This window comes from Ahaetulla prasina, chromosome 6 (assembly GCF_028640845.1).
Source record: "Ahaetulla prasina isolate Xishuangbanna chromosome 6, ASM2864084v1, whole genome shotgun sequence".
Lineage (NCBI taxonomy): Eukaryota > Metazoa > Chordata > Lepidosauria > Squamata > Colubridae > Ahaetulla > Ahaetulla prasina.
This window is the reverse complement of record NC_080544.1, coordinates 31,626,029-31,643,699: the sequence shown is the minus strand read 5'-3', so window position 1 is coordinate 31,643,699 and position 17,671 is coordinate 31,626,029. Positions and strand designations below refer to the sequence as shown.

At 38.7% G+C, this 17,671-nt stretch overlaps 1 protein-coding gene across 7 annotated transcripts in view; it reads right to left on the bottom strand.

Moving 5' to 3' along the window:
* Positions 1–16,100, bottom strand: part of LOC131200666 (lipase member M-like) — a 30,014-nt gene extending 13,914 nt beyond the window's left edge. Inside the window, exons 1-7 of one of the 7 annotated variants that reach the window (XM_058187780.1) lie at positions 15,955–16,100; positions 15,799–15,849; positions 13,062–13,099; positions 11,810–11,920; positions 10,825–10,942; positions 3,937–4,135; positions 399–508 (exon numbers count right to left, since the gene is read on the bottom strand). In XM_058187780.1, the coding sequence (XP_058043763.1) occupies positions 399–508; positions 3,937–4,135; positions 10,825–10,942; positions 11,810–11,911 (529 nt within the window). In that variant the 5' untranslated portion in view covers positions 11,912–11,920; positions 13,062–13,099; positions 15,799–15,849; positions 15,955–16,100. Of the gene's footprint in view, positions 1–398; positions 509–3,936; positions 4,136–10,824; positions 10,943–11,809; positions 11,921–13,061; positions 13,100–13,946; positions 14,668–14,718; positions 15,736–15,798; positions 15,931–15,954 lie in introns of those variants that run through there. The other 6 variants (XM_058187784.1, XM_058187783.1, XM_058187786.1 and 3 more) reach the window with 6 other exon arrangements.
* Positions 16,101–17,671: the final 1,571 nt, after the last annotated feature.

The following is a 17,671-nucleotide window of genomic DNA, read 5'->3' as shown; positions in this document are numbered from 1 at the left end:
CTATCTTTCTATTTATCTATCTATCATCTATCAATCTATCATCTATCTATCATCTATCTATATCTCTCTCTCTATTTCTCTATCATCTATCTATCTATCTGTCTGTCTGTCTATCATCTATCTATCATCTATCTGTCTCTCTGTCTCTCTGTCTGTTTGTCTGTCTGTCTGTCTGTCTATCTATCTAGCTATACTGTTCCCTATCTTTCTTTCAAGAATTCAAGAAAGATTTCTTGCTGTCAAGAGACTACTATATTTTAACCTCTTACTTATACTTTTGAATATATATTTCACAATAGATTAGTAAATATATTGCTGAGCATTAAACAGCTAGGTTTCTATACTGCTTGATCATTGAGAAAGATGCAAAGATTGAATATAATCCATTCTTAACTTACCCATTGAAGCTCCTTGAGAATGGCCAATGTAATATAAACTATCCTGCTTTGTATTATGTAGAATAAAGTTTATAGCTGCAGGAATATCATAAATTGCCATTTCATGAAAACTGTAATAAAGGGACACAAGCAAAGACACAAAACACTGCTGAGATTTATTCTGTGTAATAGGTTAAGGGTAAAAAAAAATCAGAAGGTTGCAAGGTTTTTTTTATCTTGGCTTTGTTTTTGTTTTTTTAATTTAAAATGGTGAACATACCTTACACTCCTCCTCCTCCTATTTTGCCCTGTGAGGTGAAATGTATTGAGAAGTCACCCAGCCAGCTTTCATGGCTAAGATGGGATTGAAACTCACATTCTCCTGGTTTCTGGCCTGTTTGTATGACATAGACTAAGGGTGTCAAACTCGCGGGCCAGATGTGTCATGCGCTGGCCACGCCTTCCCCCGTTTTATCAAACAGGAAAAAAGTTGTGATATGTCATGTGATGACAACGTGTCATCGCGAGTTTGAAACCCCTGACATAGACAGCACAGAAGTGAAGAAAGCTAATTTTATATTACATGTTTGGCAATTTTACTTAAACTAGATTTCCAAAATAGCAGCTGTCTTTTTAATTGTTTCATTATCAGATTGCTCACTTTTTAAATTTCATATGGCTGGGTCTTCCTTGTGCTGCATTTTAGCAAAAACTGAAGGCCCTAAATTCTTCTCCATGCTTTATAGGATTTGCCTTAATAATTAAGAATAAGTCAGAACAGTAACAGAATATATCAGTGAGGGATCAGTCTTGCTTCCATTTAAGATACTATATTCTCTTCTGTTTTCTCTCCTTACTTATTTTCCATTTGCTTTGCCAGAATTTTGTAATTGAGTTTGTTGAGCCTCTATGACATTCTTTTTGCTTCTTTCCCTTAATCTGTTTCCTCCTAAAAATGTATTTCTTCAAACAGCTGGGGTTTTTTCAGGCACACCTTCCTCTTTTATATAGATGGTGCAATTTTTGCTACCTAGAACTTGTTGTGGTCTTTCAAGCCAAGTTTGACTATTTGTGACTACAGGTAGTCCTCAACTTTTGACCACAATTGAGCCCAAAATTTCTGTTGCTAAATGAGACATTTGTTAAGTGAGTTTGCCCCATTTTACGACCTTTCTTGACACAGTTGTTAAGTGAATCACGACAATAATTAAATTAGTAATACAATTGTTAAGTGAACCTGGCTTCCCCATTGACTTTGCTTGTCAGAATACTGCAACCGTCATAAATAGGAGTCAGTTGCCAAGTCTCTGAATTTTGATCACATTCCCATGGGGGCACTGCAATGGTGGTAAGTGTGAAAAACAGTCATCAGTCACTTTTTTCAGAGTCGTTGTTACATCAGTCACTAAACGGACTGTTGTAACTGTCTAGGACTACTTGTATATGGAAAAATCCCTACCATTTTCTTGGCAAAAATTCAGAAGTGGTTTCCCATCACATTCTTCCCAATGAGGTTTTATGCCTAAGGAAGGATTAGAACAAGGCTGTCAAACTCAAGGCCCAGGGGCCGGATCTGGGCCATGGGATACTTAGATCTAGCCTGCAGGGCTACCCTGCAAACAGCAAAAGACCAGCCTGTGATGCTTCTGCCACCTGAGCTCCGTTTTCACTGGGAGAGGGTTGCAGGAGGCCATGGCAGCTGAAAACGGATCTCAGGAGCCCATTTTTGTTGACAGAGTGCTTGGGCCATCACACGTTGAGCTGGCCATGTCCACCTGGCCATGCCCACTCCGCCCCTCCCCCAAGTTCAAACACAACCCTGATGCGGCCCTCAATGTAATCAAGTTTGATACTCCTAAATTAGAATTTATGATCTTCCAGCTTCTAGTCCAGAGCTGTTTATCCCTAAACCAAGCTGAGTCTCATATACTAACTGCATTTTAATATTTAATTTGCTATTAATTTACATTGAAGTTTAATACTAATTTATTGAGCCAAATAGCACTAACATTAGCACACTTCTCCCCTTGGCAGTTTTCAAGGTCTGACACACACACAAATCTCTATGAGCTGAAACTGTGCTTTTGTGGCACAGTGGTAGAGTATAGTACTGCAGGCTACTTCTGCTGCCTGCCGGCTGACTGCAATTTGACAGTTCAAATCTCACCAGATTCCAGGTTGACTCAGCTTTCCATCCTTCCGAGGTGGGTAAAACGAGGACCCAGATTGTTGGCGGCAATATGCTGATTCCGTAAACCACTTAGAGACGGCTGTTGAGCACTGTGAAGTGGTATATAAGTCTAAGAGCTATTGCTAAGTGCTATTATTGACACTACGAGGCAAAGTACTCCCATGCATCTTCAGAGCACCTGGAACACTTTTTCCTTTCCTGGGAAAAAGTGCGAGCATGTGCACTACAGCTACTTTAAAGTGTTGCAGGTAGGCACTAAACTCACATTCTGCATGCTTCAAATGGCATTTTAATGATAAAATCTGAACTGCTGATAAACCTTAATGAATAGATGATATTGAAACTGAAAGAAAATGCCTTTATGTTCCGATGGGCTCCCTAAAATAGTGTTAGAAATCCAATAAATCTGACAATTCATATTATGAATATATACAGGGAGTCCTCGACATACAACTGTTCATTTAGTGACCATTCAAAATTACAATAGCACTGAAAAAAGTGTGACATTTTTCACATTTACGACCTTTGCACCATCCCCATGATCTAATTTCAGATGCTTGGTGACTGTGTCCCAAGGTCATGTGATCCCCTTTTGTGACTTTCAGACAAGCAAAGTCAATGTGAAGCCAGATTTGCTTAACAACCGGGTTACTAATTTATCAACTGCAGTGATTCACTTAACAACTGAGGCAAGAAATGTCATAAAATGGGGCTCACCTAACGAATGTCTCACTTAAGAACAAAAATTTTGGGATCCATTGTGGCTGTAATTCAAGGATTACTGTATTTTTTGGAGTATAAGACACACTTTCCCCCCCCTAAAAGAAGGTGAAAAATTTGGGTACGTCTTATACGCCGAATGTAGCCCAGCCTCTCAAATGGAGCTTTTGGAGGCTGAAAAAGCAGCCTCTCAAATGGAGGTTTCAGAGGCTGAAAACAGCCACTCAAATGGAGGTTTCAGAGGCTGAAAACAGCCTCTCAAATGGAGGTTTCAGAGGCTAAAAAAGCAAGGCACAGAGCTCACAACCAATGAACCTGTTGCTAAAGTTCACCTCTGGTTGAACAGCTGATTGGGAGTATTCCGGGAAGCCGATCCACCTGCCAATCAGCTGCTCCTGCTAAATCAGACTAATATACCTGTTCCAGGCAGTTTGCTAAGGATGCTAGACAGATGGATGCTTGTTTTCTTATTTTCCTCCCCAAAAATTAAAGTGCATCTTATACTCTGGTGCACCTTATAGTCCGAAAAATACGGTACCTGTAATACAATCTCAAAAGGATACATCTCCCATTTTACAAAACCTGACTGATTTCTCTGGGAAAAATATGCTTTTATTTAGTTACTATATAAACTGTTCCGAGCTTTACCTGAAATTCCAAAATTCTTCTTGGTCAATTGTTAGGTTCTGGTGTCTTCTAGACCAGGTAGTCCCTCTGTTATTTATTATCCAAACATCATAGCCAGCATCTGCTAGAACAAATCCCATGCTATTGCTGGGAAGATTGAGGAGCCAACTTCTTCCTTCAGTCAGAATACCAGATACAAGTAATACAACTGGTTTAGGCCCTTGAAAATAAGCAACATTAAATATTATAACATTTAAGGATCACTCTAGCAAGAAGCATTGCATTTCTATAAACATGGAACGTCACAATTCTATCTTTATGATATCTATGGAACCTTGAGGCTGAATATGAGCATAAATGTATGAAGGCTGAATGAAAAGTAATCTTTGCAATTTTATAGATTAACAATAGATGGTAGTATAGCCTATAGCCTTGACAGCAGAAATTTTGAGTAGTTCAGAGACCTGGTACATACCACCTCTGACTGGCCCCGCCTCCATCTATTCTCCGGCTTCCAAGTCCCAGCTGATTGGGAGGAAATGGGGATTTTGCAGTAACCTTCCCCTGGAGTGGGGAGGGAATGGAAATTTTACAGTATCCTTCCCCTGCCACACCCACTAAGCCATGCCCACCAAGCCATGCCATGCCACGCCCACCAAGCCATACCCACAGAACTGGTAGTAAAAAAATTTGAAACCCACCACTGCTCACTATATTACACAAACAAACCATTAGTCCAGGAAATATGTTCATACAGCTTCACCTGCATGGAAAAAGGATGGAAGGAATACTTTTGTGGACATCTATTTGATTCAAATGAAGAATTAGAAAGGACTATCAGGATCTGGTTGAAGAAACAAAATTGTGGAGGTCTTTTCTGTAGGTTTTAAGAAGCTTGTCTATTACTGGCAGACATATTTGATGATTATGTGGAAAAATAAGTTTAGAATATTAAGGGCACATTTCAAGGATTTTCCCCTCTTTTGTTCATCAAAATATCCTATTTAAACTACAACTAGGTGAAGGCATTACTTTTCATTCAACCCTTACCTACCATTTTTGCCTCAAAGAGGAGCTTGAAATGGAAGTGACTCAAATAAAGGTCTCAATAAAAACAATCTACAATAGACTATGCTGAAAAAAGTTGCTATTTTGAAATCAGAAAAAAAAGGAACGGCTGTTTCTGTCATTGCAAACCAATCAGATTGTGAAGCAAGATAATATCTCTGGGAAAGAATTCCAAAAATGGAGCAGATCTTAGTGCCACCCAAACCCACAAAACGAAATTTATTTTTATTTTATTTGTATTTTGTGTTGAAGCTGCTGTGGGAAAAAAATGGTTTGAAAAGTGGTATATAATTCCTTAAAAGAAAAAGTAAAATAAGTCAGGTGCCATGCTTTTCCCTGTTTCTTTAGTGTCAGTGGAACTTTGATGCATATCAAAGTAATAACAGAGTAATAACAGAGGCTCATGAGAAACTGGGTCTGTTGAGGAGGCTGAACCAGTATGGTCCACACATTACTGTGAAGGTGCGTAGGCTCACACACATTATGAATCACCTTCAAATTAAAAGCAATGCAGTTGCATTGCATTCATGGCATTCACTTATTTACATTTGATTTCTAATTTCTGATTGACCTCACAGAGGCCAGACAGGCAGAGTCAAAGGGCTGAATGTAACCTGAGGTCCATAAAAGTCCCAGGTCTGATTTAGTTACATTCATTTGGAAGGGATGGGGGGGCAAGGAGGGAAACTAGTCCTTGCTGTTTTCTTGACAAGGTGTTTTGGAATTGGTCTGCCATTGCCCCATTCTAAAACTGAAAAAGGGTGACCTGCCCAAGGTTATCTAGCTGGATTGCTGCCTTAGGCAACACAGGAACTCACTGTTTTCCAATTTGTAACCTGATGCCTAAGCTACTACACCCAAATTAATTCTCATTTCATCTACATAATCTACATACCGTCAGGTACAATGAATCAGAACCATATGTTTAAGTTGTAGTTAAGAAGATTTATTGCTCAAACCTATATAGAAGAATCTAGTTAGTTTTCAAGGCTAAATTGGGTTGGACTTAGACTGTGGGAATCTAATGACACAGAAGCCACTGTGGAAGCCACAGTATGAGAGCGGGCAGGAGGGCAGGAGGACATAGTGCAGGCTACAATATCAACAATGTCTCCCCAAGCACAAACAGTTCAACAGACACCATCCACATCCCAACCAGAGGCACAGGTAGATGACATATCCTGTTCCATTCAGGCTGCACTCCGGGCGGATCAATGGTTCCAGGAAAACCAACACCTGCTCACCCAGAGAGATGGCCTAGCCTGGAAGGGGTCCAAGATCTATGTGCCCAGCACTCTCTGGTTGGTAGTGCTGCGTCGCTGCCATGATGCCCGCACAGCCAGGCATTTTGGGTTTCTTAAGACCCTACACTTAATCAGTTGACAATTTTGGTGGCCTCACATGAAGAGAGATTACGTGCAAAACTGTGTTATATGTACCACCATGAGCGGTTAGTCCTGACTAGATTTCATTGCTTTGCTTTGTATTCATTGATGGTCAGTTCGTGCCAGATTGGGAGATAAAACTCTACAAACCGGGACTATGTTTGGTGGAATTCATTCCGACCTTCTGGAACCTGACATCTAGGCTGATAACTCACTTAATTCTGCCCTCTGGCTCTGCCTGCTCTTCTTTTACACATAGAAACTAACAAAACAAAACATACAAACAAAACTCTTGCATGGAGATGTATTCTCAAAATGAAGTAACTGAAACAGAGCATCTACAGGGAATTCCTGCTTTCATCAGAATAATGCACATTCTTCTCTCCATGTGGATACTCCCTTGTCATGGAAGAAGGGCTTGTATATTCTATTGAGAGCTATGCTGGACATACATCACTAGAAAGTATACTGGAAAGGTCACCCAAGCTAAATAGGCCTCAACTGAGGATTCAAACTAAGAGTACACACAACCCATTAACCATGATAAGACAATAACAACAATCTCATACCAGATTGGTTGTTGCTCAGGTTAATAAGAACCATGGCAGTTGCTGTCCCTGGGCAGCTGTTGAAACATGAGTTGTGGGGTTGGAGAAAGACCTGGGAGCCTACCCCACAAAAAATTCTGCCAGAAAATTTGGGAAACCAACACATGGCCACAGGATTGGAAATGTCCAGTATTCATTCTACTGCCAGAAAAGGGTGACTCTAAAAATTGCCCCAATTATCGCACAATTGCTGTCATCCCTCACATCAGCAAGATTCCGCTTAAAATTATACAATAATGTCTAGCACCAACCATTAAAAGGAAATTACCAGATGTTGAAGGTGTTGTGGCACCATGACCATATTGCAAATCTATGCTAGGTCATGGAAAAATCTCATGAATATCGAAAGATCATTTTACATGTGCTTCATTGAATACAAGAAAGCCTTTGATTGTGTTGATCAAGAGAAGCTATGGAGAACTGTACAAGACCTGGATATCAGCACATCTGGTCAAGTTGGTGCAATCACTGTACACAAATCAGGAAGTCACTGTGTGCACCCCATATGAAGATACTGATCGGTCTGATTATAGGGTTATTAAAAAAGGGAGAGAAAGGCTTGTAACAAGCTTGCATTCTCTCTTTTTTCTTATTTAACCTTTATGCCAAAAGGATCATGAGGAAGCTAGATCTTGAAGAATTAAACATTGGGTTAAAGATCAGTGGAAGAAACATCCATTATCTCTGATATGATGATGATATAATTCTCATCTCAGTAATCAAAGAAGACCTGGAACATCTAATCAAGAAAATCAAAAAGAAAGTGAGAATTTTGGTCTCTTTCTGAACATCAAAAAGACCAAGATCATGATCATTGCAAGAAAGGAAAACATCAATCAATATAAATTGATTGTAAAGAAATAGTTTGGGTGGAAAAATTCAAATTCCTAGGATCGCAGATAGCTCAAAGAATTGAATGCAGTACAGAAATAAAACATTGGATTGCATTGGATTGCCCAGCAACAATGAGCATGAGTAGAATATGGAAAAGCAAAGACATCAGCCTGGCAACCAAATGTAGGTTAGTTTGCTCTGTTATGTTCTTCATAGCTACCCATGGTTGTGAAAGTTGGACCTTAAAAAAGCAAGACAAGAAGAAAATCAACTCATTTTAGCTGTGGTGTTGGAGAAGGCTTTGATGTCCTTTGGAACATCAAAGCATGTACTGGAGTGTATAACACCAGACAGGTCACTAAAAGGCAAAATCATGAAACTGTATCTCACTTACTTTGGCCACATCATGAGAGGGGGGAATTCACTGGAGAAAGCAATTATGTTTGCAAGAGTTAGCAATAGAAGGAATTCAGGCTGGCAAAGAACATAGTGGCTGGACATCATCAAAGCTGACACCAGTCAGAGCATAGAAAAAAAATCATAGTAGTGCAGGATCGGAAGATGTGGAGAACCCTGGCCCATAGAACCGCCAAAAGTCGGACACAACTGAATGGATAAATAATCAACATCATCAATGCAAGTTCTGCCCATTCGGTGCTACATAGTAATTGATGTAAAAAGAAAAAAGGGTTTGCATTGTGACATCAGAGTGCCACTTGCATTAATTTGAGTTCTCTTTTCTTCTTTCAATGTGGATGAAAGGATAACCTTAATCTAGCCCACTGAAAATAGCCTCAATACATGCTTACGCCAGGGTAAATAAATGGTTGAAAGCCAGCCACAGAGCACTTGATCAAAACAACTCAGAGTCTCTTTTCAAATTGACTGGGAAGAGGAAATTGAAATTATTACAAAACTCTCTCTGATTGTTGTTGTTGTTAGTTGCAAAGTCGTGTCTGACCCATCGCGACCCCATGGACAACATTCCTCCAGGCTTTCCTATCCCCTACCATCCTCTGGCGTCCATTTAAGCTCATGCCTACTGCTTCAGGGACTCCATAAAGCCACCTCATTCTCTGTCATCCCATTCTTCTTTTGCCCTCAATCTTTCCCAGCATTAGGCTCTTCTCCAGTGAGTCCTTCTTTCTCATTAGGTGACCAAAGTATTTCAGTTTCATCTTCAGGATCTGGCCTTCTAAAGAGCAGTCAGGGTTGATCTCCTCTAGAACTGACTTGTTTGTTCGCCTTGCAATCCAAGGGACTCACAGGAGTCTTCTCCAGCACCAGAGTTCAAAGGCCTCAGTTCTTTGGCTCTCAGCCTTTCTTTTATGGTCCGACTTTCACAGCCATAAATTGCAACTGGGAAAATCATAGCTTTGACTATACACACTTTTGTTGGCAGGGTGATGTCTCTGCTTTTTAGTACGCTGTCTAGATTTGTCATAGCTTTCCTCCCCAGGAGCAAGGGTCTTTTAATTTCTTGGCTGCAGTTCCCAACTGCGGTGATCTTGAAGCCCAGGAAAATAAAATCTGTTACTACCTCCATTTCTTCCTCATCTATTTGCCAGGAATTGAGAGGGCCGGATACCATGATCTTAGTTTTCTTAATGTTAAGTTTCAAGCCAACTTTTGCACTCTCCTCCTTCATCTGCATCAAGAGGCTTTTTAGTTCCTCTTCGCTTTCTGCCATTAGAGTGGTATAATCTGCATATCTGAGGTTGTTGATATTTCTCCTGGCCATCTTAATTCCAACTTTTGATTCATCTATCCCTGCCTTTCTCATGATGTGCTCTACATATAAGTTAAATAGGCAGGATGATAGTATACAGCCTTGCCAGACTCCTTTCCCAATTTTGAACCAATCAGTGGTTCCGTGTCCAGTTCTCACTGTTGCTTCTTGACCCGCATACAGGTTTCTCAAGAGACAAATAAGATGGTCTGGTACTCCCATCTCTTTAAGAACTTGCCACAATTTGTTGTGGTCCACACAATCAAAGGCTTTAGCATAGTCCATGAAGCAGAAGTAGATGTTTTTCTGGAACTCCCTAGCTTTCTACATGGTCCAACATATGTTGGCAATTTGATCTCTAGTTCCTCTGCCTCTTCGAAATCCTGCCTGTACTTCTGGTAGTTCTCGATCCACATAATGCTGGAGCCTAGCTTGTAGGATTTTAAGCATAACCTTACTAGCCTGTGAAATGGTGCGATAGTTTATACATTCTTTGGCATTGCCTTTCTTTGGAATTGGAATGTAAACTGACCTTTTCCAATCCTGTGGCCATTGCTGAATTTTCCAAATTTGCTGACAAATTGAGTGTAGCACTTTTACTGCATTGTCTTTTAAGGTTTTGAATAGCTCAGCTGGAATAGTGTCTCCTCCACTAGCTTTATTGTTGCTCAGATTTCCTAAGGCTTCACATTCTAAGAGTCTGGCTCAAGGTCAGTGACCACCCTATCATGGTTATCATGAGATGTTAAGCTCATTCTTGTATAGTTCTTCTGTGTAATTTTGTTAATGTTTGTTAATGTTTATTTAATTTCTATACTGCCCTTCTCCCGAAGGACTCAGGGCGGTTTACAGCCAACTAAGAACAATAAATACAAAAATTAAAAACACATTTAAAAGAATAATTTAGATAGGCTGAATATACTAAAAACTATTAAATCCCCATTAAAACTATTAGGCCAGTCCTGCACGATGGAATAAAAGAATTTTGCCGCCTCTTCTTAATCTCTTCTGCCTCTATTAGGTCCCTCTCTATGATTAATGACAGATTAAGTCCTAATAGAAGGACACCAGATTAAAGATACCAGAATAAGTCTTAATTAAAGAACATGAGACTGGAAAAAAATACCTTGCCCACATTCTTCTTCTCTTTCTCATATTTTTTAACTTGTCATTTCATGACATTGAAAATGCTTTTCCCTCATTGCCTGACTTGTATTAAAATAGTGAATCTAGCAAATATTTCCCTTAGAAATGTCACCATACTAATAATTTCTCTCCAAAATACCTGTCTTTTCAGGACTGTGTATTCCATTAGGAATTCTGTTTGCTTTGAGATAATAGCCATCACTTGTCAGGATTTCATACTCTTCACTAGGGTACCCCCAATATTGAATGATTTCACTCTGCAAAAAAAATAATCAACAATGTTTTGAAAAAGCTAAATAGTATTCCAGACCATTACTACTCTAACCATTCATAATATGATAAATATTTTTTAATATACCTTAAATACTGGTATAATTTGTGCACAGTGAGATGTCCCCAAACTAGAAGTTAACACCAAGCCAGCTACATATTTTTTCATATTCCAAAGTAGTTGTGTCCTGTCTATCCGAACAGAATGTGTTTGGATAGACAGGGTAGACAATTCTTACAAACAGAATTGTGAAAGAAACATCATTTACAATGGGTATTTCAGTAATATTGCCATAATTATGATATGACTTTTTAACATGGTCAGTATGAGTTACTTAATCAAGCAGCATGGTAGCCTAGTGGAAAAGACGCTCACTTCCCTACTCAGAAGGTTGAAAGTTCAATCCAAGGTAATAGCAGATGTTTAGAAAAAATATCTGCTTGAACTCTGTGTGGCGTCAGGAAGACCATCCAGACAATAAACGCTCAGCTCCATCCAGTCTCCCTGACTCTACCCTGAATTAAGGGATTACATTCATATGGTGAGGAGCCTATAACATGCCAATTTTGGATTAAATGGCTTCAAAAGCAATAATAGATTAGATGCAAGGTATAATTACAAAAGAGCCAGTTTGGTGTGATGTTTAAGGTATGTGAGGGCCATAAAAAGGCAGGGTTTTTAGTGTGAGTTACTCAATCTGGAAATGAAAGTTGAATAATACATTCAAAACTGTCACCCAGAATAACCAAAACATTCAGGAACTTCAGTCAATTAAACCCTTTTTCTTGATCATCTGGCTGAATAAAACATGAGGATCCTTTCCCTTTTACCACCACCAAGATGAGCCATTTACAATGTTCATCAAATGTTCAGGATTCAAATATCTTCCATTTATAGATTTTTCTGAGGTCACTGCTTGTTGGATTAAGCATAGCACCACCCAAACCAGCCACATTATGGGTCTCTGCAAAGCAAAAGCATACAGATCAGTCGTAAAGCTTTGTCAGTATAAGCCTTTTTCAATACAAGCCTTCTATCTATCAACAAATAGAACAGAAACTTCCATCTTACTTGGTCTTTGATCTTTCATTAAGGTACAAAGGAACCACCATAGAGCTTATAAAAATAATGTCCGTGATCCAAATCAGCAAATTAAGATTGCAATGCCATTTGCTTATTGTATCTTATCTAAATAATACATGCATAACAGCTTTTTAGGGACCAATAGTAGGGAAGTGTTCTTCACAGACATAGGGAGACAAATATAATGAATAACGTAAATAAATTCCAATCAAGAAAGTGTATATGAATTTAAGTATTAAATAGAACTGAAAGTGACTGTGATGGGCTTACAATCTTGCTTTCCCTTTGGTCGTTAAGCAAATCACTATGGTTTTAAAACAAGACATCATGTGAGTGTGATGTACAATTTTACTTCTGCATTCATTGTCTATTAACTCTACCTGTCATAAACCAGTTACAAAGCACCTGAACTTCATGGTTGTGGAACAGCCACAACGCCACTGTGTGATACACATAAATACACTCTACAACAGGGGTCTCCAACCTTGGCAACTTTAAGTTTGGAGGACTTCAACTCCCAGAATTCCCCAGCCAGCTTTGCTCCAGGCTTTGCTACAGTTGCCAAGATTGGAGACCCCTGTTCTACAAGGATTGATTGCAAAGCTATTTTCTTTTTACAGTATTGTAGGTTTAATTGCTAAACAAAGTAGTAAGTAAGTGGGATTACTTGTCTGTTAATTCAGTGTTTATTTTCTGGGCTAATCCTACTGTCATAGCAAAATAATCCAGTAAAATGCAAAGAGTCCTAATAGTTTTTATTACTCTAAAGCTTGAAGGTTACAAGTCACTGCTCTCTTTCAGTCAAAAGTGCCAGGATTTAGAGCTGCGAGTTTCCATAGAACTTAAATAATACTGTTATATTGATTGTATGTAATGTATTGATTACAGACAGTTCGAGCATGTGCATGTACTTGAAGCAGATTCTCAAAAAAGAATCAATTGTTGATAAAGACACAAGGTGGTCACGAAGAGAGACACTATAGGCATACAATCAAAAATACACTTTATCAGGTTTTTTTTACCTTGGTTGAGCTTCAGCTGTTATTGTAACAGGATGATCCTGTGTTTAGTAAGTGATAGAAATAAAGAGCCCCGGTTACAAGAAGTTATTAACAGCCCAAAATAGGCAATAATAAACCTTTGTTTTTTTAAGGATGTTACAGGAGAGGCACAGAGAAGGACATCTATGAAACTAAAGACACAATAAACATACAAATTGATTCAGCTTGACTTATTTAGCTCCCAATGTTATGCATGTAAGCTCAAGACTAACTAATGATTTCATTCTTGTATAAATGAACTCTCTAACTGCACTACAGAGAAGTCTGGCCAGATATTAAAAATGGAGGAGTTGGCTTTGATATGACTTTCACTGAACCTTTTTTGAATTGTACATTGGTCATGATCCACTGAAAAAGGGAAGATAGTTTCATCTTATGGGTATATCTAAGTTTCATTAAATAAAATAAGATAAATGTAAATATAATAAATCTAAATCTAAATTTCCTATAATAAAACTAAATGTTTTAGATTTATTATGGGAAATAAAATATAAAATTCATATGGTGGGGAGACTATAACATGCCATTTAGCTTGGATTAAATGGTTTCAAAAACAATAGATTAGATGCAAAGTATCATTAATTATGTGTCTTACAAATGAGCCAGTTAGGTGTAGTGGTTAGTTAGTTAGTTAGTTTATTAAATTTCTATACTGCCCTTCTCCCGAAGGGCGGTTTATAGCCAGCATAAAACAATATGCATAAATAGATTAAAAAACACTAAAAAAATCTAATTTAAATTCGGCTAAACATTAAAACTATTAAAAATCAATAGTAAAACCCCAATTAAAAACCATAACCCATTAGGCCAGCCCCGCGCGATGGAATAAAAAGGTCTTGAGCTCACGTCGGAAGGTCCGGAGGTTGGGGAGTGATCGTAACCCCGGAGGAACCTCGTTCCAGAGGGTAGGTGCCCCCACAGAGAAGACTCTCCCCCTGGGGGTCGCCAGCCGGCATTGTTTGGCTGACAGCATCCTGAAGAGACCCTCCCTGTGGGAGCGCACAGGTCGATGGGAGGCTATCGGTGGCAGCAGTCCCGTAAATAGCCCGGTCCTAAGCCATGGAGCGCTTTAAAGGTGGTTACCAACACCTTGAATTGCACCCGGAAGACCACTGGCAACCAGTGCAGCTTGTGCAGGAGAGGTGTTAAGATGGTGACCTAGAAACCAGGGGGCTGTGAGTTCTAATTCTGGTTGATTTAGGAATGAAAAAACAGCTGAATGACTTTGGGTCAATTTCTCTCAGCCTAACTCATCTCACAGGTTGCTGTTGGGTGGAAAATAGGAGGAGGAAGGAGTATTAGGTATATTTGCCACCTTGAGGTATATGTGAAAAAAGTGGAATAAAATGAGAGACAGAGAGATGTGACTACTTTCCAAGACTTTATAGAAATATCTTTGTTTTTCTTCCAATATCTGCAACTGATGTATTATTCATATCAAAGCTGATGAAACTGACATATTCTTTTTCTGACACATTATTAAGAATAATTACTTATACTGTACAACTGAGCATATTTACAGTTATGCACACCATAACTGTAAAAACTTTATATTTACTGGGTATACTTTAAGGATCTGAATTCAGAAGAAGTAATAAAGTAATATGTGGTGTAATACCTCACCAATCCAATGACAACCATCCTTCGGTTTGTGCTACTGTTCAATAGACACTTGATGCTAATACTGCTAATACCTGCACAACATATAGGCATCCTTAGGGCTTGACGCCCAATTAAGGTGGGGATATATAAATGTTTTAAACAAACAAATAAAATAGACAACCATTTCCTACTATGGGAAAAGCTTCTTTTAGTCCTAAAACAATGGGAAAGTCCTCACTTGCCAGCCAATTTTTAGTCTCTTTGAACGTAGCTAAATTTTGTTATACAGCCTGTAAAATGAGGCAGACTTTGACAATCCAGTGAGGAACTCACCACAAAATGTAACATTTCATCTTTTATTTTAATATTTGGTTTGCAAATCTCATAATAAAAATATTCATTCATTAAAGTTCATTTAAAAGACATAAGGAACCTGTTAACAAGATGAGAAACTGCCAGCGTGTCATTGTTCACAAGAAGGCTAGATATCTCAACAATTCATTCTTCTTAAAAATGGGATTTTCCATACTGCTTTTGCTTTACAATAGAGAAATAATTTTTCTATTATCTGCAACACATTTCCTCAGATTTCCTACCTCACAACATTAAAGTTTGTAAATTTATACTTTTTCTTTCTGTTGTTCAGTGTCCCTTTCTTTGTAAAGCAGGTATCTAATGATCTGGCAATTGGCACTGCAAATGCACCCTATCTCTCTTTTCCAATATTTATATAATGTATTAAAGAGAAAGAATTTCAAACAGGAACTGGAAAATATTATTCTTTCGCTATGACAGCTGTTACAAATATGGATGTAATCATTTTCATTAATGGTATTTGCAATATTTTTAAGAAGACATGGGAAGACCCAAATGAGTTTTCAGGTCTTTAGTTATCAGTTGTTTTACTTTAAAAATCCAAACAATATTTTTACCTATAATGTTCTTTCAGCTGAAGGATTATACTTAATATAATATAATAGAATTAATAGTAAGTATCTTTTTTGAAAAACTAATAAGCATTTAAAACAGTGTTGCAAGATAAAAATATTTTCCATACAAATTAAGGACAAAAATTAAAGAATATACTTTAACTTACCTAGTTGTGCTATCTAGAAGAACTTGATACTGAATAGATCCTACACAAAACTTGCAATGAAATATAATTTGAACATATATCCACAAATACTTAGATCATAATTACAAGGTCCATAAACAAAAAGATCCTTATACGCCCAGCCATGATCTTGATTACCTGTATTGCAGCTTCTCTCATCCACAGATTGATTAATGTCTATCAGGCTGAAATCTAAACATTTTCCTTATTGGTTCTGTGGGCGTAGCTTAATTGGCGGGCATGGCTTGGTGGTCAGGTGACCGGGTGGACATGGCTAATAACAATAAATAAAAATAATAAACAAAGTACAATAACAATAAGAGGTACCAAAAACCAACTTTCACACTTTACACACACACAAAACACAACTGACTCACACACAATGTAAAAGCAGCTGCACTTCACCCAAAATGGCCCCTGCAACAAGCAGGAACCTCACACAGCCACAAAACACTCAAAAACCAACTTTCACACTTTACACACACACACAACACAACACGACTCACACACACACACAAAATGCCACATACAGCTTTGTGAGATTTTATGTGTTTGTGTAGTTAGAGTGAAACACTACAGAAACACACCAAATCTCAGAAAGCTGCACAAATATTTTATTTTATTATTTTATTTTATTTATATTTTTAGATAAAAGCAGCTAAATTTAAAACTTCCTTAACTTTAAATTGCTATGTCTAAAAAAACCCTAAAACTCCTTAAAAAAACCCAATTAACTATTTTTTAAAGCTCCCTCCCCCCACAAAACCCCCCAGTTACTTACCCAATTGAAGGAACAAGGCAGGCAGATTGAGTTGCTCACCGATGAGATGGATTGCAAGCAGGCAGACTGAGTTGCTAGCTGATGTAATTGATTGTAGCAGCCAAAGCAAGGCAGGAAAAGCGAGCAATCCCAAAAAAGCAGCAAGCTGCCAAGTAGGCAAGTGGGGACTGAGCAATTGGGTGGGCATGGGCAGGAGGCCCAGGGATTTTTATTACCGGTTCTCCGAACTACCCGCCCCCATTGCTACCGGATCGCCCAATCCAGTCCGAACCAGGAGCATTTCACCCGATGTCTATGGACACTGATTTCTTAGTTGCTCTTTCAATTTGATCTTTGAAACATTGTATTCCACCAGACATTTTTAAAGAGCAGGATCAAGACACAGAACTGAAATGCAAGTCTGATTAATCAGTGGAACAGCTTGTCTTCAAACATTGTAGGTGGTTCATCACAGGAGGTTTTAAAGAAGAGACTGGATAGTCATTTTGAAATGGGTAGGATCCCTGTAGGATCCCAGGGCCTCTGGTGGCTCAACAGGCTAATGCAGTCTGTTATTAACAGCAGCTGCTTGCAATTATTGCAGGTTCAAGTCCCACCAGGCCCAAGGTTGACTCAGCCTTCCATCCTTTAAAAGGTAGGTAAAATGAGGACCCAGATTGTTGGGGGCAATAAGTTGACTTTGTATATAATATACAAATGGATGAAGACTATTGCTTGACATAGTGTAAGCCGCTCTGAGTCTTCGGAGAAGGGCGGGATATAAATGCAAATTTTAAAAAAATCCCCTGCTTGAGCAGGGATCTGGATTAGAAGACCTCCAAGCAGTGGTGGTATTCAGCCAGTTCTATCTATTTGGGCGAACTGGTAGTGGCGGCTGCGGGAGGCTCCACCCACCTGCCCAGATGTCATTACATCCTTTTTTTTGATGCTCTGCACATGTGTGGAAGGCTCTGCGCATATGCGGAAGTGACGCTCACACACATGCACTCACATTTGCGGATCGGTAGCAAAGGTAAGTGAATACCATCCCTTTCAGCTCTATTCTGATTCAGCTTCTGATTCAAAACCTGATCA